The sequence below is a fragment of the Pteronotus mesoamericanus genome, unplaced genomic scaffold, assembly GCF_021234165.1.
Source record: "Pteronotus mesoamericanus isolate MK-2021 breed Mesoamerican mustached bat unplaced genomic scaffold, CSHL_Meso_final contig_214, whole genome shotgun sequence".
In the NCBI taxonomy this organism is placed as follows: Eukaryota; Metazoa; Chordata; class Mammalia; order Chiroptera; family Mormoopidae; genus Pteronotus; species Pteronotus mesoamericanus.
The window spans coordinates 1206117-1225083 of NW_026555089.1; the positions used below are offsets into that span (position 1 = coordinate 1206117).

Below are 18967 nucleotides of genomic sequence, written 5' to 3' on the forward strand. Positions count from 1 at the left end.
TCCAAAGTCTGAGCAATGCTGTCTCCAGGGCTCCTGGTCCCGCCTCCCGCCTCCAGGGACCTCGGCCGGCCCTCCTCCAGCCTTGGTGTCCCCGCCGAGGAGTCACGGGGACCCTGAACGCCACCCCTCACACACTTGGGACTCGAGGAGGGCCTGGCCCTAAGCAAGAGCCTCCGGGGGGGGGAGCGCTGGCGAGTCACCACGCGGACCCGCAGCCCCGGGGACGCATCTCAGAGACCTGTCCCGGGAGGCGGGCAGGGCGGCAGAAGGCCCAGAGGGGCTACGGGCTCCCAGCTCCGGCCTCGGAGCCCCCAACCCGCTGGGCAGGCCCAGAGCAGGGCGCAGGCCTCCGGGTGCCAGGCCGGCCTGCCGGCCTGCCTGCCTGGGCCGCAGGGGCCGAGGGTCGCGCTGGCGAGGGCGGGGGCCGGGTCGGGGGTCCGGCCAGCTTTAATGCGCTGACAAAGCCTCATTTGCAGGTCAATGCGGCGGCACACTCGCCTCTCCCCGCGCCCGGCGCCCTTTGTCCGGCCGCGCCCGCTCCTGCGCCAGATGGCCGCGGAAATGCTAATTTCGGGAGCCCCCGGCGCCCCCCCACCCCCGCGTTTAATTGCGCCTTTGCAGATGGGCCGCGAGTGTGCGCTTCATGCAGATGAGCAGGGCCCGGCCGCCGCGGGGCCTGCAGGCCGCCCCGACCCGAGCCGCGGCCGCGGTGGGGGCGGGGAGGGCCGCGGCGAGGGGCGCCACCCCGCCCCCTCAGCGCGCCGCCGGGCACGAGCGCGCACCCAGCGGTCCGGGCTCGGGAAGCGCGCTTTTCTCTTTTCATTTCTCCAAAATGGGATCTTAAGTGATTCTGAATGAAAACAAATTGGTCGCTTTCTTCTCCAAACAGACGGGCGCGCGCGGCGTGGTGGGGGCTGCAGGAGAGGGGAGGGGCGAGCCCAGCGGCGAGGGATGGCCACAGGATCCCTGCCCAGGCCAGGACCCTGGCCCTGGCGGCCTTGGGGGGCGGCCTGGTAAGACCTGGCAGGCATGGGGCCTCCACTGGAACGGCCGGGACGCCAGGTTCAAGCCAAAACCAGACGACCAGGCCTGGGGCGAGAGAGGTCCCCGCCTCCTGCACGATCTGCCTGCAGCGCCCGCGGGAGCTGAGGCCCCTCGCCCATTCTCTGCCTGCGCGGGTCCACGGGACTCTCTGTTCCCCAGCTGCTCAGGGCTGACCACGTAGGGCGCCAGGGTCGGCCGGGCCAGCAGCAGGGCTGAACTCGATGTCTGGGCGGGCTGAGTGAACGAGCGAGAGAAGGAACGAATGAGCGAGGGGGAATGAACGCAGGAGGGAACGGCGGAGACGGCCGCTCTCTGACCTTAGTGTTCTAAGAGCACGCTTACAAGCCCCTTGCGTTTGGCGGGGATGGACCGGCTCCCTGTCCGCGGGGGCACAGGGCGAGGGCCAATTCCGGGGCCTGCAAACCCTCCAGACACAGAGCTCCGGCTGAGCGACCATTACAGAGAAAAGGACCCGCCTGTCCTCCGAAGAGGCTGTCTTTCTGTCAGCTGCTCGGACAGAGGATGGCCTTCCGGCCGGGTCTGGCCTGCCTGGTGAGCAGGCCCAGCTGCCAGCAGCACAGGCCTGGCGCTGGCCCCTGCCTGGGGCACCCTCCCTGCCCCCGCCGCTCGGCCCCTTGCGCTGGCCGCCCGGCCTCGGCGCCCGCCCCCGGGGACGTCCCAGGGCTGGTACTGCAGCGGGCGCCGAGGCCGGAGCCAGCGGGCGTAGCCGCCCCCCAATGCCTGGCCTGCTGGCCTTGGATCTGTGCCAACCCAGTGACCAGCCGTGGGCAGGGGACAGGGGCTGGGCGGGGCGAGGGGACGCGGCCGGGATGCACCGTGGAAGTTTCCATGGTCATGGGAAGGAGACAGTTTCCTATCCATGTGGAAATAAATGAGGTGCCCCCCGCCCACCCCTTTCATTTCTTTCCAGGAAACTGTACAAACAGGGTTTGCACACCCATGTGACACCACCGAGGTTGGGCCCTAACCCCCGCTCCCCGTCACCTCATTAACCAGAGACTTCCACCGCCCTCCCTCCCAGGCAGCCGAGCCCCCCGCCCCCCGCCCCCACCCACGAGCTGCCCCGGGCGGCTGCCTGGCCGGGCCTCAGCGGCCGCCCCTCCCCCACGCTGCCCCCTTTCCGCAGCGGCGGCCCCTCCACCTGCGCCTGGGAGCGTCTGCCCTGCCCCGCGCCCCGCGCCCCGCCGCTGAGCCCTGGGGGTCTGCTCACTTCTCATTCCGGATAAATGTTCTGAAGTTAAAACAGCAGGCTTATGGATATGTGTATACATGTATCTGCTCTAATGCTTTGAAATACGTACAAAACGTGTACTTCAGACCTAAAATGTACCGTGGGCCCCAAAATTGTATGGAACCCCAAAGCGCCACCCCTGCTTACCTCCAGGCCAAAGGCTCTAGCTACTGGAACGCTCACGTTCTCCTCATTTGCTTTTATTTTTTGTCTCTTTTTGTCCTCACCTGAGGATATGTTCACCAATTTTAGAGAGAGAAGAATAGAGAGAGAGAGAAACATTGATGTTATGAGAGACACACAGCACCGGCTGGTGCGGCTCAGGGGACTGAGCGCTGGCCTGCGAACCAGAGTCACCGGTTCCATCCCTGGGCAAGGCCCGGGCCTGGGTTATGGGCCAGGTCCCCAGCGGGGGGCATGTGAGGGGTGACCACACATGGATGTTTCTCTCCCTCTCTTTATCCCTCCCTTCCCCTCTGTCTAAAAATAAATAAAAATATATTTTTTTAAAAAAAAAGAGAGAAACGGATCAGTGGCCTCCTCTATGCACCCCAACTGGGGATCGAACCCAAAAACTTTTGGTGGAAGGGACGACGCTCCAACCCACTGAGCCACTCAGCCAGGGTGCACATTCTTTTTTTTATCCATTTCTGTCTCGTTTGCCTTTTTTTTTTTTACAATGAATAGATGATACGTCTACACTCAGGAGGAACTAGAAGGCTATTTTCATTGGGGGGGAATAAAAAATATTAAAAACACTGTTGGTTTGCCAACCACGTGGCCCAAGGGAAGAGCGACGCCGCCGCAAGCTGGCTGCCGGCGTGGGGGGTCCGGGGACAGGTCCGGGGGCACCTCAGCACCTGAGCCCCTGGGCCGGGGCCACGGCAGCCCCATTCATGCCACATTCCACTCAGGCCTACTCTAGGCTCCAGCAAAATTCCAAAGTATATTGTTGTTATTGTTACTATTTTGCAATTATGTGGCATTTTTTAAATGCCTGGAGTGTTTTCGGGCCGCACTCGCTGGCTGCTGCCGGCGCGGCCCGGCCGCGGCTCCGGGGGCCCGCCGGTCCGAGTCGCGCAGCACCCCCGGCCCGGGCACCCTGCGGGGTCCCGCCTCAGCGCCTGGCACCGCGCCGGGCTCTTCTTTGGATTGAGGGATGCGATGGGGGACAAGAAGAAAAGGCAGAAATAGAATGAGAGAGAAAAAAAGGAAAGGAAAGCCAGTCAGGCGCCAGAGACGGAAACAAGGACCACCAGTTCTGAGGGCCCGGGGTCCGGCAGAGCGGCCAGGCCGGGGCTCCGGCAGGGGGCCTGAGCCAGGGGGTGGCCCTGCCAGCCCTTCCTTCTCTGCGCCCCCGCTCTCAGGGAGCCTGGGCCTCCGTCCTGCGGGTGCGTGGGGGGCTGGAAGGGAGACAGCAGCCGTCTCCAGACTCCCCTTCTCCGAGGAGACTGTCCGGGTGGGCGGTGGGCGGTGGGCGGGGTCCTCAGATGCCCTGGACGCCTCTCTGGAGCCTGATTTAGCTGGGCGCCTCCAGCACCGCGCAGCCCCAGCCTCAGACGCGGGCCCCCGGTCCCACCCCCGCCCTCACCTTGAGCCGCCTGCCCGGGCGGCGGCAGAGCGGCGGGCCCCACCTGGAAGCCCAGCGTGACGGGTCGAACTGTGTCTCCCGGAAGCTCACGTGTGGGCGACCTACAACCCAGGGCTCCAGAACGTGGCCTTGTTTGGACAGAGGGTCTATCAAGAGGCGATTAAGGCGAAGTCATCTGGGTGGACATGTTCTTATAAGAAGAGAACAGACACACAGAGGGACAACCACGCGGGGACCCACAGGGAGGAGACGGCCGTCCACACGCCAAGAAGCGAGGCCTCAGGAGGAACCAGCCCTGCGAACACCTGGATCTTGGATTTCCAGCCTCCAGGGCAGGGCCGGTGAATCGTTGAAGCTCCCGCTTGTGGGGCTTGGGTGTAGCAGCCCTAGCAAACTCCTACACCAGCGTCCAACCCGCCCCACGGTGGCAGAGGGGAACGCGCCTGTCCGGACCCAGGGCGGACAGAGGCCGCGCCCCAGACCCACAGACCAGCGGACATGGCACGTGCGGCCGGCTTGAGGCCCCCTCCGGCGGAATGCCCTCCGTTGCCTCCCAGCCAGCTTCGTGGAGAAGCATCGGCCCGACACCCAGGGGCCCCTCGTGAAAGTGGGAGTCCCCCAAAACGCCATTTTCCAAAACCAAAACAAAGCCACACGCAGGCGGGTGGCTGTGTGCCCCTCGTGCGAAGTAGGGACAGAGGGCATTTGGGTGCGGCCGGCGTGGGTGGCTGGCGAGGCCAGGCCCCCTGGAGAGCGGGGCCGCGGGGACCCAGGCCTCGCTCCTGCTCCCCGGCCTCAGGAGGCGCCTCCTCCAGGCCCGCTGCGGTCAGCTGATCGGCCCGCTCTCGTGGCCCCGGAGACCCCCGTATCTGTTTTCCACCCGCACACGTGCAACTGAGAGTTGCTTTGGTGCCAGCGAGGCCTCAGATGGGCACGTTTCGGGGGAGTTTTTCCATGTTCCTTCATGTCCTCAAAACCAAAGGCAGGCAGCCTGTTTCCGAAGACACCCTCCTGGTTTGGAACGGGCAAAAGGGAAGAAAACGGCAACACGCAACAAAAGCAGAAGAAACAAAAGGGAGGGCCTGGGCCTTTGTGCAGGGCCCGCCCCCCTCCCGCAAGGGGACCGCTCACCCCGAGGGAACCGACCCCATTGTGCGGGCCGGGCCGGGCTCCGCGCTGGGCAGAAATGCAAATCCCCCGTCTCCCTTTGATTCCAATATTTAAATTGTCAAATATCTACGCTGCGGCCATTGAACAGCAGCCGACCTCACTCATTTTCAGGGAAGCAACGCGGAAGCCGCGGGCGGCAGTTAATCTAGCCGGCCGTGGCCCCCACGGGCCCGGGGGGGGGGCGGGGAATAATCCTTTTATTCAGACATTTGGCTTAAAAGAATAACAAGGAGAAAAAGCTGGGACATGATTGCATTGCCTGGAAAACAGAGAGATTTTCTCTCTCTCTAACGAGCTTTCTTTTTCCTTCCTCAAAGAATTGAGGCTCCGGGCCAGACGCTTTTCCCTGGTACAGAAATCGGGAGAGCGCCCCTTCCCTCTGTCCCTGTTCCCCCTCCACGCCCCCCACCCCCAGGGATTTTCCTAGGGGCTTAGCCGCGCGCTGGTCCATTCATCCCGTAAACTCCAGTGGAGGCCTGCGCGGGCCCAGCCTGCGTCACCACCCGCCCCCCGTGCAGCTAGCTTCCAGAGCCTTCCGTCGGGGCGAGACGGGGTCCTGATGCCCCCACAGGGCCATGCCCTGGCCCTTGGAGAGGCTGGAAAACACAGTAGCCTCCCTCCCCCCCGTGGGGCCCCCAGGTGACTGAGCGCCTGGGGCGGGGGGCGGAGGAGAGGAGCTTCCCCGAGGCCGCAGGGCTGGCCCGGGCCACACGCGCTGGTGCTCAGTCCTGCTCTGGGCCAGGGCTCCCAGAGGACCCTGGAGCAGCCCATCAGCGGGGCTGGGTCTTTAATATTTAAAGAGCTCCCCGGACATTTCAAGAACTGCCCAACACGATTTCCTGTGATGCGTGTGCTGTCGGGACATCTGTCCTCTGTGCCGATAATAAAGTGGCCGGGTTCAGAATGAACTCCTCCGCACGGCTTTGAATCCGGGCTCACATATGGCTGGTAATTAGCTGGCTATCTCTCGGAGTTAAATGATTTTTTTTTCCCTCCCCCGTTCGCATCCATAATAGACGCGAACAGAGTTGTTATTGTCCCCTGTTGCGGGACATTCTGCGCCTGAATGAGCGGGGGCTGCTGTGTCGACGCGGATTTGCCATATGGTTGCGCGGAGCCGGGAAGAATAGGCCACTGTGTGTTCGCCCGGGACGCCGCGGCCCGGGCCGTGCCAGCCAGGCAGAGCCAGTGCCCGGCAGCGCGGGAGGATCGGGCGCCACGGCGCGGCGCGGGACACTGCGGGGGGCGCAGGCGGGTCGTGGGCGGGGACCGGCGCCCAGCGTGCAGGGGCTGCTCCCCGCCGCAGGCGCACAGGGAACGCGGGACGCACGCACCGCCGGCGCACGGCGGACGGACGTCCCGCGCCGCCTCGGGGCCCGCGCGCCCGTGCGGGCCGCGGCGGGGGCCGGCACGGCGGCTGCAGCGGCCCCATTGTGAGGCCGGCGAGACAATGGGCGGCCCGAGGAGGCAGCTGCTCGCCTGAAAGGCCCATAAATCGCCGCCGCGTCCAGCTGCCTTCCCGCCCCTCCCCGCGGACCCGCGAGCCCAGCGCGGCCGCGCCCGGAGGGGGAGGCTCCCGCCCGCCGGCCGCGGCGCATCGCCCTCTGGCCGGCAGGGCAGCCTGGCACAGCCGCGCGCTCCCTCCCGCCCTTGCACAGTGCCCCGCGCCCGGCCTCCCTTGGCAGGGTCTTGGCGCCCAGGGCCGCTGTCCCCTCCGAGGGCAAGCAGCGCCCTGCACCGAACGCCCCGCAGGACGCGCAGGCACCCACACACCCAGCGGCGCTCTGGCAGGCTTGCCTTTGACCCAGATTCTTGGGCTTTCGTTGTTACTGTTGCTGCTGTTTATAATATTGGGGAGCCCTGGAAAGCGCCCCCCTGGGGCTCCCCTGGGAGCCCCAGGCTCCTCGCTGCTCCCCCAGGGCCTGGGAAAAACAACCCCACCGCCTGCTGCCTCCGGGGCTGCACGCAGCCCATTGAGCCAAGCCACCGTCCTGGCCCAGCCGGGGACTTGCTCGCCCTTAAAAGCAGGGGCGTCCGCCCTCCCCCACCCGTCCGAAGTCCTGGGTGCCAGGCCCAGGGAGTCCTGCACTCCCACCCTCTGCCCCCTTAGGCACCGGGCCGAGGCCCCCGGCGGGGACAGTCTCCGCATCTCCCCGGGCGTCGCTTTAAACACCTTTGGTGCTACCAAACCTCCCTTCTGGAGGGGAGGAGGCTGTGGCAGGAAGCGGTCCCAGCAGCCACTGCAGCGACTGTCGTGCCCCCTGGGATGCGCCCCCACCCCGCCGGGTGTGCCCGGGCGCAGGAACGGCTCGCCTGGGGTGCAGCCCACGGAGCCAGGCACGGGCCTGCTCCACACGGCCTGCCTGAGGCGGGCGCGGGAGCCGGGCCGCCCCCGAGTCGAGGGCCGGTGCGGCCCCCGGCCTCGGACGAGGCCAGCTTCTTCGGTCTCGGGCGGCACCCCCTCGCTTGGCCCAATGCCCGGCCCGTGTCTGTGTGAAGGGGCAGGACTCGGGCCCGGCCGGGTCCCTGGCACCGCACCGCCCCCGGGAATCCCCAGGTGTTGGTCCGCGGCCTGGGCTGGGGCTTCCTTCCGGGAAGAGGCCTGCACGGCGCTCCCTGGCCTGCCGCTCCTGGGGGAGCGGGCCGAGGCTGCGGGCCGCTCCGTGGCGCACCGGGTGCCAGCGGCGCGCGCGCCTGGCCAGCCCCAGCCTGCTCCGGGGGCGCCCGCGCCTCCCACCGGCTCGCCAGGTCTCAGTCAGTCGTCCCGCATCACCTCGTGCTCTCTCTTATCGCCCCCTCGGTCCCCCAATGAAGGGCCAGCATTTCCTGCTCCCCCTTCTCTCCCCGACAGGTAGAAGAATGTTTTCCACTCGCTTTGATGTCTTTTACGAGTTCACCTCATTTCCTGCCTGGGAGACCCTGAGTGACTCCCACCAGCCAGGCTGCGTGGCCAGTCTCCTCCTCGGGCCCCGCCCGGACGCTCCCTGCGCGGTGGCCCCGCCAACTCAATTTCCTCCCACCTGCCCACCTCTTCCCAGGCCTCAGGGGGGCATCCCCGGCTGGCCCTGCCCCGCGTTTCCCGAGAGAGGCCCCTCGCGGGGGCCCGCCTCCCCGAGACCCGCACTCTTCATTTTCCTGCGCCTCCCCTTCGGGCAGGCGGGCTCTGTCCGGTTCCTCCCTCGGTCGGGTGAGCCGGGCGGAGGCAGGACGGGAGCCCAGGCCGCCAGGGGCTCTGGCACCCCGAGCACGCAGAGGCCCCGCAGGCGAGCGGGCCTGGGCGCCCAGCAGAGCAGGGGCGCAGGGCTGCTTCCCAAACCTGGCTCTCGGGGCACCAAGGTGGCAGGTCTAAGAGGAGAGCAAACCCCCGCAATGAGCCACGGGAAAGAAAACAAAGCAAGAAAAAACAAGTCTTTTCACAGAATTCAAACACTCTGGCTTCCCCTCCCCCGCCCCCGCCCCCCCCCCCCACCCCAGGCACACGGCTCTGGCCCCAGCAGAAGCTGTGCAAGTCCCCGCAGCACCAGCAGGACCGGGTGCTGGGCCTCAGGCCCAGCCGCTGCCCCTTGGGCTGTGACAGACGGCTCCGGGGCCTCCCAGCAGGGGCGCCGCGGCTGAGGGAGGTCTGCACAGAGGACAGAGGGGACAGACCCTGGCCTTTGTCTGAGCCCCAGCTGGAGCCCCCCACGGGGACAGCCAGGCGAGGGGGCGCTGGGGCGGCTGGACCTGTGGGCCCGCCCGCCCGTGGGGAGCGCGCTCTCGGGGAGTCAGGGCACCGTGTGACTCCCACCCCGACCCAAGTGGCGTCAGTCGGTGGACACCAGGCGGCGGGCACACTCACTCCGGGCCCCGCCCCCCACCCCTGCTCCGCCCAGACCCTCAGCGGGCAGCCTTGACCCCGAGCCTGTGCGGCTTCCGTGGCTGAGAGCAGAGTGTCTAGGGCTGGGGGCCAACCCCACGCGACCATCAAAACAGAAAGCCCCCAGGAATCCCGGATGGGGGGCTCCTTCCCTCCGACCTGCCGGTTAGGGCCTCCGCGCCCGCGTCTGGGAGCCGGCACCACAGCAGAGGGGATGCTGGCGCAGGTTGTAAGCCGGGGACGGCCGCACAGACCCAAAAGAACGCTGGAACCAGATGGCCCTCAGACACCCCCCAGTGCGGCGCCCGCGGAGCGGGGAGAGCGAGGCTCCGAGCGGGGGGGGGCTCCCACTGTGCTTCCCTCGGCGTGGACAGGCCTCCAGGCAGGACAGCGGGTGCCCGACCCCACCCGGGAGGGAGGCCCCGAACGGCGGACGACCGGGACGATAATCCCCTCGGTCGCTGCTCCAAGTGGTCCCCCAAGAGCTCGGGGGTGCGAACTCCCTGAGGGCTGGCCGCGTCGGCCGCGAGTCAGGGCCCAAGGCCCTCGGGAGCCACAAGGACAGCCTCACCCCCGGCCCCCGAGGTGGGTACCGGGGGCAGCCGAGGGCCATCGGACCCGGGACGCAGCTGCAGGCAGGTGGCAGTTTCCAGAGGCAGGGGTGGTGTGTGTTCACGTACAGACCACAGAGGAGACCCCGTACGCCCCTGGGACCGGTCAGCTCCCCGCCACCTGCATGCGATGGCGTGCACATGTGACATCACCATTTTTATTATTACTGTTGCTGTCACTAAAGGGGACGGGCAGCTCAAACGAGGTTCAGAAAAGCAGCGACGTGTCGGCCAGCCCAGGCCCCGGGGCGCACGTGGGACACCCTCTACCTGCAGGGACTGCCCCCCAAGCGGGGGCGCCCAGGAGGGGGCGAGGGCGCCGGGGGGCCGCCACATGAGCAGGGCGCCCCTGGCTGGTCCCCTGGACTGCGTCGCATGTGAAACCCAGCACGGCAGTGGCGGGAGAGCGGCAGCGGTTCTCTGTCCTTTCCACAAAGCGCAGGACCGCCCCGGACGCCCGCGGCGGCCCCCTGGCACAGTGGGCGGTCTCTCTGGACACGCGGCCCTGAATGTGGGGCCACGGGGCACGCACCAGCCCGACGCCCGCTCTGGTTGCACGGAGGGACCTGCCGTGGGAGGGCCGGGGTTCTGAGAGCGCTTTAAAAAATAATAATATAAAATAGAAATAATAACAGCTGGGGGAGAGAAACAGCAGACCGGGTCAGGGGCCTGGGAGTAGCCCAGGGCCCCGGCTCACTGTGCTCGCTTTGGGTTTGTTGGCGCCACTTCCCATAAGAATTTTTTTCAAAGGAGATACAAGTGATACTATTGCTATTGCTGAGAAAACATAAAAACTGCTACAACGTTAACAGAAACAGAATTAGGTATATGTAAAAACACAGGCGTATTACAATGTACACAGATGAGAGGAGAAGGCAGAGGGCTGCGGGCTAGGTGCCCTTATCGGGCCTTGCCACGGTGTCGACTCGGTGGCCGCGGGAGGAGGGGTCGCCGTCCTGTGCACACGCCCGCGGCTCTGCCTCTCCCTGGACCCAGCTCTGATGCCTGAGCAAGAAGCCATGCCTGGCGTCTGGTTCGTTCAAACACAAGAAGCGACCTTTGTTTCCGTGTGCTCCTGAAAATCCATGCTAAAGGGAAAGAATTTTGGTTTTAATTTAGGTAGCAATTGCTGGGTGAGTCCCGAAGTCAAGCCCCTGGGACATGCTGGGTCAGCACTGGGCACCAGCGCTGGGCAGAGCCAGGAAGGGCGTGCGGCCAGAGAGCCGCAAGCAAGCTCTTTGGGGAAGCCGGGCGGGTCTCCCCGCCGGACGCAGGCGGCTCTGTCTACAGTGGGAGGTGCTGGGGCTGCTCAGCCTTCCCTGCCCAGGCTGAGCGGTCAGAGACCTCGCAGCTCGCTGGGCTCCCAGCTGCCATGCCGGGAGGAAGCCCAAGCAGCCCCTGGAGAAGCCCCAGGACAGGGACTGAGGCCCCAGCTGGCGCTGCTCAGCTCCGCCGGGCGCGGCCGGAGCCCACTCGGAAGTCCGTCCCGCCCCATCAAACCGCCCTGTCTGCCCCCGGCAGGCGGGCCCAGCGCGGGTCCCAGACTCCTGACTCAGGGCACCGCAGGTGTAAACAAAACCACGGAGCACCCACCCGCCAGGACGGCCTTCACCTGGCGACAGCTCATCAGAACAGACGTCCTCCGGACGACAGAGGGAAGGAGCGGCCGTGGCGTCACCCAACTCTGTGCCCGGCGTGGAACGAATCGGGGAGTCCATGGCGGCCCCTGAGGACAAGGACCCACAGCCCAGGGCTTTTGGGCCCCGGCTAAGATGAAATCCTTCCTTCCTGCTGCCACCAAGGCCACCAGAGACCAAGTCTGTCTCTTATTTCAAGGAGCACAATATCCCAGGGACACAGTCAGCACCCTACTGCCCTGGCACACTCCCCGCAGGGCCTAAACCCAGGCCACTGTAGCCCAGGAGAAGCGCCCGGGTTAGGGTGCCCAGCCGGGGGCGGACGGCCCAGGCCGAGCCTGGGGCCCTCACTGAATGTAGGTGACTGTCCTCCTTCATCAAAGAAAACCACACGATGGGTCGCTGGACGCATGCGCGCGTTTGTGTGCGTGTGCGTGTGCGCGCGCCACTGTGAGTCCGCGTGCGTGTCCCCGTGTGCGTGTGTAGGGAGCTGAAGGGGGAGGAGCTGAGCTGTGACGCAGATGACAGAGGTCTCAGCTGGTTCCTCGGGGCTCAGGGACCAGGGGGGAGGTCCCTCAGAGGTGTGTGGGTTCGTCGCCCGAACCCACGGTCCCTGGAGGTGGGCCACCGAGGGGAGGGTGCAGCTCTGCTCCCCGGGGAGCTGGTCCTGCAGAAAACCGATCTGAGCCTCGCGGCCGCCGCCCCGCCCCAACAGCCAGCACGTCGGCACTGGGACCGGCAAAGGGCGGGGTCGGTCATGCGTGGCACTTCATTGCCGGACGTTTGTCATTGCGCCCCTGCCTCCGGGTGGTGGGCCCCTGTGGCGGGGCGGGCATGCGGCCACCCTGCCCAGCAGGGCAGCCGGGGTCGGGGCCACTGCACTCCGGCCACGTGGGGAAAGCACGCTCCCCGGGCTCGCCAGGCCCCTGCGCTGGCCCACAGCCCGGCCGTCCGGGCGCTCCCTGCCTCGCCTGCCGGCCAGGTTGGAAAGCCCACGTGAGCACGCCGGCAGGGAGAAGGCCGTCGGAGAGGGCGCGGGGCCCCGCCACACCCTGTGAGGCCGGCCCCCGCCCCCAGCGGCCCGGCTGGGTTGGGCGCCTGTGCGATGCTGGGCGCAGCGCTCAGAGAGGAGCCCCCCTTCCCGGACGTGCGCCCCGGTTTCCAGAGCAACCAAAAGCGGTGAATCGGGATCTCCAGAGAAAGCGTCTGTGTCAGCATCGTTGACTTCATGCTGCGTAACAAAACCCCCCGTGGTTTACAGCAACACACAGAGTTCCCAGTGCGCCAGTCCCAGCTGGGGACAGTCCCGTCCCCACAGGTGGCCTCCGCCACGCATCGGTGTCACAGTGAAGGGACACCACACCCCAACTCGTGCAGCTTCTACTCAGCAGCGGCCCACGTCCCGCCAGCCACACATCAGCGGCCAAGCAAGCCACGTGGCCAAGTCTCATAACAAAGGGCAAGAGCCAAGGAAGCCGCCACAGGGCCAGACAGCACGACCTGGGCACGGAGGGGCGGGGGCAACCTGCACAGAGCCCAAGGGACAGGCCCTGACAGTGCAGAGGCCGCCCACGCCGGCCAGGCCACCGCCAGGCCCAGAGGAAAAGCCCCCGTCGTCACTGTTAATTTTTAGATGTGCTTGTCCTTGTTGTGTCTGAATTGCGATGTGCTTCCTTTTTCTCTTAAATTCACCCACAAAGCAGGGGTCGGTGTGGGCTGGAAACCAGCGTCCTGGACAGGACCTCTTGCTCACGCTGGTGGCGCGGCCACTTTGGCGGGTCGCCACAGAAATGAGCGTGCTCCCTCCGTGCGCCCCAGCGCCACCTGTGGCCCCCCCCACGGAACACACAGCACCCAGAGGGAACGCGTGTACACGTGAGTTAACCATGAATCCTTTTTTCTTTTTTTAAAGAAACAGGCCCCTTCTGGCAGCACCAGGGAAGGCAGCCGGGCTGTGGGGCTGGGCACCGTGCCGATGAGTGACCTCGGCCACCTGCCCTGCATCCCCGAGCATGCTGTCCTCACCCGGTGCCCGAGCAGGGAGCGTGGAGCCTGGCGGGCAGGGCCCCCGCAGAAACGGACCGTGGGTCCTGGGGCCCGCAGGGCCGGGCCGCGGAGGAAGTCCGGTCGGGGCAGCCTGAATTCCGATGTCAACGTGCGTCCAACAGGGGGGCCTTGGCCCTCTGCTGCCCCTTCTCTGGGGCCCCCTCCGTACTCACAAGTAGACAGACTCCTTGGAGCCGCCCCGCCCCACCCCCAGTCCTTCAGCCGGTCCTGCCAGGCCCCTCCCAGCGTGGTCAGGGCTCCCCGCAACCGCCCTTGGTCCGTGCGCACTGCAAGCCTCCGGGCCTTTGCACAGGCTACTCCTGTTTCCTCCTCACGCCTCGCAGCCCTCGCCTCAGCCTGCTCCGCTGTCCCTACTGGGGCTGGAGGGGGCTCCCTGGCCTGGCCCTGCTAAAACAACTTCCCCCCCGGCCTCCCTCAGCCGGTTTTGTCCCCTCACCGGCCCCCACAGAGGCAGCTCCCCTGGCAAGGAACTGTGTAGCTGTGCCCCTTCCATTCCCTGCTGGGTCCCCGGTGCCCAAAGCAGCATCTGGCCCACGGGAGGCAGCTGGATATTCTCCAAACTGGTGTCCCGCCTGCACGGCCACTGGAGTCCCCGCCAGCCCCACGTCCCTGCCGCGCAGTGGCCTCCGCAGCTACCGCCCCTGCTTCGTGCCTGCAGAGGCGATCCGACCTTTGACTCCGTTCCCATGAGACCCAGAAAGGCCCAGGGGGCCAGTGGGAGAGCTCAGGGAGGGCCGCTGACAGGCACTCCCCAACAGGCGCGCTTTCGGTGGCTCATGTTGGAGCCACGTGCAGGTCCCACGGCCGCCCCCAGGCCGGGCCAGATGGGGGTCCAGAGGACCGGGCTCCCTGGGAGACGCCCAGGCAGCACCCCGCCCCCGGGGCCCGGACACGCAGCCGGCCTCCCCCGCGGCCTCCGCCCTGGCTTGGTGCCAGGCCCCACCCGCCTGTGTACGCCCTGGGCCCAGCCCCCTGCTGCCCGGGGAGCCCGTCCTCAGCCTCTGCCTGGCTGTCCCCGCTTCGCTGGCTTACAGGCCACGGGCTCCATAGTTGGCCTTCCCAGCCGGGCCCTCAGGAAGCTGCATCTGGCCGGAGCCCAGCGCAGGCACCCCCTGCAGCCCTCTGCGCTCCCCGGGGCCTGGCCCTGCTCCCTGCCCCGTGCCCGCCCTCCCAGGGACAGGGCAGTGCAGACCTTCAGGCTGCGGAGCCCGGCAGCCCTGGGCTGGTGTCCCTCCGTCCTGCCGAGGTCAGCAGCTCGTCCTCTGGCAGGTCCCTTCCTGCCTCAGTTCCCCCCCACGACGAGCAGGGAACGTGGTGGGGTCTCCCTGGCGGGGCCTCCCAGGAGACACATTGTGCCCGGCATGTGTCTGGCACAGAGCAAGGACCCAACGCTGAAAGCCATCACGGCCCCTCGTCACGGTTGCCCCGGTCACTGTCATCGGTACCATCACCCTGGGTCCCCAGCAGAGCGGGGTCCGACCGTGACGGGGGCAGAATCCCCCACATGGGTGCCCAGCTGCCAGGGGCTCCGGGGTCGGCCCGGGCCTGGACACAGTGAGGAAAGGGCCATCCCGACAGCAAGGCACGTACAGGCGAGCCAAGGGTGGCCAGGCTGCCCTCGTCCGGGACATCCAAGGCGGGAAACTGAGGCCCGCGGAGGGGAAGGAGGCTTGCCCAGGCTGCCTGCGCCTAGAGTCCCACCTGAGACTCCAAACAGAGTGCTTTTCCACCACGGGGGCGACCTCCTGGTCCCCCCACCCCCGTCCTGCCAGTTCCAGCCCGGGAAGAAAACTGCCCCAGAAAGAACGTGGGCGGCCACCTTCACCCACACAGCCCGCACCGCGCTGCGGAGACAGCCGCCCTGGAGACACCTGAGCCGCGAGGCCAGCGGGCCACACGCACCCCCAGGCCCACCCCCCCGTGCGGGGGCGAGAGCTGCGAGCGTGGGGGAGCGGGGAGGGCCCGGGGCCCCGCCCGCAGGAAGAGGCCCCTGTGGCCGCTGCACTCGGGGTCTGCGGGGCGCCCGCCGCCCCAGATTCTGTCGGCGGTGACCCTTTCTAACTGGGGGTGGGGGCCGCAGACTCCCCTCCCCACCTCGGCCGCCGTCCTCTTGTGAGCCTGCTCCGCGGGGGCCGCCACACTGGGGTCCTGGAGGCTTGGGCCTGAGCCGGGCCTGCGCAGGTCCGATTCCGCGTTCCCAGGCAGCCAGGCTGTTGCAGAGCTGAAGGGGGCAGGGGCCCCCCGGTGGGGGGGAAGGGGGGGCGCGGGCTGAGCGCCTCTCAGCATCTGGCCCCAGCTGGGCCGCGAGGCCAGGCCGTCCTAGGCAGTCGGGGCGGGGTGACTGCGAGGCCGCAGGTATCTCCCAAACCGACAGGGGAGCCCAGCCTGCGTCCCTGGCCATGGGGGGCATCGGCCCCCAGCCTGGTGACCGAACGTGTGCGAGTCCTCCGCCTCCCCGGCCCGCGAGAGTACCGCCGGCCCTCCGGGTTTTGCTCTTTGACGTCACCCTTTCCATTGTAAGCCGTAATTTTCAGAGGTTTATAGGTCAGCTATTTTTTAAAAAATGTCTCTCCTTTTTGACTGAAAGGGAGCGCTTTGAAACCAGAAGGGTAGTGGGTGCCCGAGGCCCCCAAGTCCAAGGGCGGACGCAGTCTTGAGTTCTTCCGTAGAAGCCCTGAGGGAGCCCACTGGCTTCCCTTGGCCCTCCCCTCCCCCTCCCGGCAGGCCTCAGGCCGCCCCTCCCCCAATGCAGGGCGCACGGCCCTGAGCACTTCAGGGGTCTCAGGGCCCCTCCCCGGGAAGCCGCAAACCCTGGAGCAGCTGGGGCTCCGCTTCGTGTGGGCGGGTCCCTGGGGTCCCACCGCAGTCAGGAGGGGGGTCTGCATCGGACCGGCCCCTGCGGATGCCCGTCTGAGGCCCACCGGGGCTCAGAACAGGACAGCTGGGTGTGGCGGTTTCCCTGGAGTTCGGGGCGCAGTGAGCCCGCATCTCAGGGCGCAGCCCTGCACCTGAGAGAGAGTGTGTGTGTTTGTGTGTGAGTGTGTGAGTGAGTGTGAGCGCCGAAGGCACGCAGAGCCGGGGCGGGGCCGCTCATCCCTAAATTAGGAGCCTGCAGCAGGTGGGGCGCCAGCCAGCCCTGCCAGGGGACCGTCCCCCTCTTTGGGGCTGCCCCTGGGTAACAATCTATCTCCCTAACCTTTGGGGGGGTCATGGGGGAAGCTGGAGTCAGCACAAGCACACACGGAGCTGAGTTGCAGCGTTTGGTTTTTTTTTTTGGCCTCTTTATTTCGAACCCGGCGGACGAGGGGCCGGGGCAGTGGTGCAGACGGCTCAGGAACCGTTTTAACAGAGTTGTTGGTTGTCTTCAAGTTTAAAGTAGCCCTAATGATAAAAGACACAGCGAAAGCGCGGAGAGACTGCAAGCTAGGTGGGCTGGTGCGGCAGGCAGGCAGCTACGGCTTGTGAGCGACCCCCCCAGAGTCCGCTACAAAAATAAATTTACATTTGTGGATAACCAGGCGCGGGTGACGTGCCTTCGGCATAGCCAATAACCGAGCTATCGCGTGGCAGAGCGGCCCACGCCTCGACATAAATAGAAAATATAAGTTAGTATAACTTTTTAAACTTTTTGTACAAATATACATGTTTTTTTCTTTTTTCCTTTTTTTTTTTCTTTTTTCATTTTTTTTGCACTGAGTTTCAGCAGAGATTAAACATTTTATATAAATGACTCTTAAAGCTTTACACCTTGGGACCAGTGTACTCTTCGTGCAGAATACATTTAGATATAAAAGAGTTATTAATACATTGCACAGTTTTCAAACTTTAAACACAAAACCGAACGCTGCTCCGTGGCAGCTGCCGCCGGTTGCTGCTACATGGACGGTCCCAGCCGAGGCCCAGCGCTCCTCTCCTGTCCGCTGCCCAGCGGGCTCCCTCAGGGCTCTTTGGGTACGAGGCTGCGGGAGACAGGGGGACAGGCACGGTGAGGTGGGCGGGAGGCGACAGCGACGCGGAGGACCCCGGGGACTCCTCCCCGCGCCCCCAGCCGCCGCACTCACCTCATCGCAGCCGCTTGCGCGGGGTTTGCTCCGGGGAGCCGACGGCTGGAGCGCCGCCCGGAGCGTTGCATCCCGCGGGGACCTCGTTGGACGACTTGGCCTCAGGCGCAGGTCTCTTGCGCTTGGCGAAGAAGTCTGCGGGCGACAGCGCGCGCGGCCGGTCAGGGCGGGGCGGGCCGGGGAGCCCTAGAGGGGGCCGGGCGGCTGGCCGGCTGGGGTGGGGGCGCCGTCCCCGCCCGCGCCAAGGTCCGCGGCGGGTCAGCTTTGTTTACGTCGCCGCGCAATGTGCTGTGTAAGCATTTCCCCTTGTCCCGCGGCCAAGCCCCCCGGGGCTGCCGCGCGCGCTTAACCCCCTCCGCGCCGCGGTCGCCGTGCCCGGCCGCGCCCGAGGAGGGACTCCCGTGCCCGAGGGAGGGACCGCGCTCCGAGAGGGCCGGAGCGCGCCCTCCCATCCCTGCCGCCTTAGCGGGCGGCCGGGGAGCACAACAACGGGGCAGGGGCCGGGTGCAGGGCGGCCGCGCCCTGCACGCTGCGGGCCCTTTAATGCCACGGGAGGAGGCGGGGACCCACCGAGGCCCCCGAGGGCCGGGGAGCCCCGCCAGCTGGACAAAGCAGGGACGGACCGGGCCGGGGCGGGGCGGGGCTGAGCGGGACTCACCGGAGATGAGAGGCCCCGGCAGCTTCTTGATCGCGGCGCCTCCGGCGGCGGCGGCAGCGGCAGCGGCAGTGGTGGCAGCGGCCGCGGCGGTGGCTGCGGCGGCGGCGGCGGCGGTGGTGGCGGTGGCCGCAGTGCCAGCCGCGGGGCGCCCCGCTATCCCTGAGTGCAGCGGCTCGGCCAGGGGCTCCTGGTTGCGCGGCGGCGGGCCCGCCTCCTGCTCAGCGCTCTCCGGCGGCGCCGCGGCGGGGGCCGGGGCCGGAGCCACGGCCGGGCCGCTGGCCGGCGACGCCGGCGCCTCCCCCAGGCCGTCGAGGGGCTCGTCAGCCGGCGGCCCGGGGGGCGGGCTAGCGCCCGCGCCTTCCGGGCGGGGCCGGGGCGCCAGGAGCAGGCGGCAGCGCCCCACCTGCACCGTCTCGCGGTAGAAGGCGGGCACGGACTCGCTGTCCACCTCGGTCCACTGCAGGCGCCCAGGGCCCCGCAGCGGCACGTCCTGCTGGAAGTTGTAGTCCCAGCGGCGCTGGTCCTCGGCGGTCAGCTCGGCGAGGCGCATCTGCAGCTCGCGACTCAGCTCCTCGTGGTCCACCGGCCCGAAGAGGCTACGGCAGGCGCTGCTGCGCGCTAACTGGGGATAGGTGCGGCGGGAGACAAGGCGCTCCATTGCCAATTCGCTGCAGAGATATACGTCGGACATGGCCAGGGGCCGCAGGGGCCCGGGCCGCGGGAGAGGAGAGGACAGGAGAGGAGGAGGAGGAGGAGGAGAAGGAGGAGGAGGAGGAGAGGAGGGTGGAGGCCGGGCGCAAGGGAGACCCCGCGCAGTCGGAGCCTGCATTTGCAAAGGGACGCGGCGGGAGGGCGGGCGGGCGCGGCGGCTACCTGGCTGTCGGGCCGTGGACGGCTCCTGAGTCTCGCTCGCTGGGTCGTCCGGCCGCGGCCGCGCCCCCTCGGTGCCTGTCCTCGCTCGCTCGGGTGGCTCTGGCCTGGCTGGCACCCACCGAGCGCAGAGCACTTGGCTGCGGAACG

The 18967-nt window shown here is 67.1% G+C and overlaps 1 protein-coding gene across 1 annotated transcript; it reads right to left on the reverse strand.

The window, feature by feature from the left end:
* Nucleotides 1–17065: 17065 nt before the first annotated feature.
* CDKN1C (cyclin dependent kinase inhibitor 1C) lies at nucleotides 17066–18967 on the reverse strand. Its single transcript, XM_054570750.1, has 4 exons — nucleotides 18821–18967; nucleotides 17948–18615; nucleotides 17290–17424; nucleotides 17066–17187 (listed from the first exon to the last, which is right to left on the reverse strand). The coding sequence occupies exons 2-3, from the start codon at nucleotides 18603–18605 to the stop codon at nucleotides 17291–17293; spliced, it is 792 nt and encodes a 263-aa protein (XP_054426725.1). The 5' UTR covers nucleotides 18606–18615; nucleotides 18821–18967; the 3' UTR covers nucleotides 17066–17187; nucleotide 17290.

Coding starts and splice junctions, on each gene's coding strand:
- CDKN1C (XM_054570750.1), bottom strand. CDS start 18,605: ATGGAGCGCCTTGTCTCCCGCCGCACCTATCCCCAGTTAGCGCGCAGC. Junction 17,425..17,947: donor GCCGGGGCCTCTCATCTCCG/GTGAGTCCCGCT, acceptor TGTCGCCCGCAG/ACTTCTTCGCCAAGCGCAAG.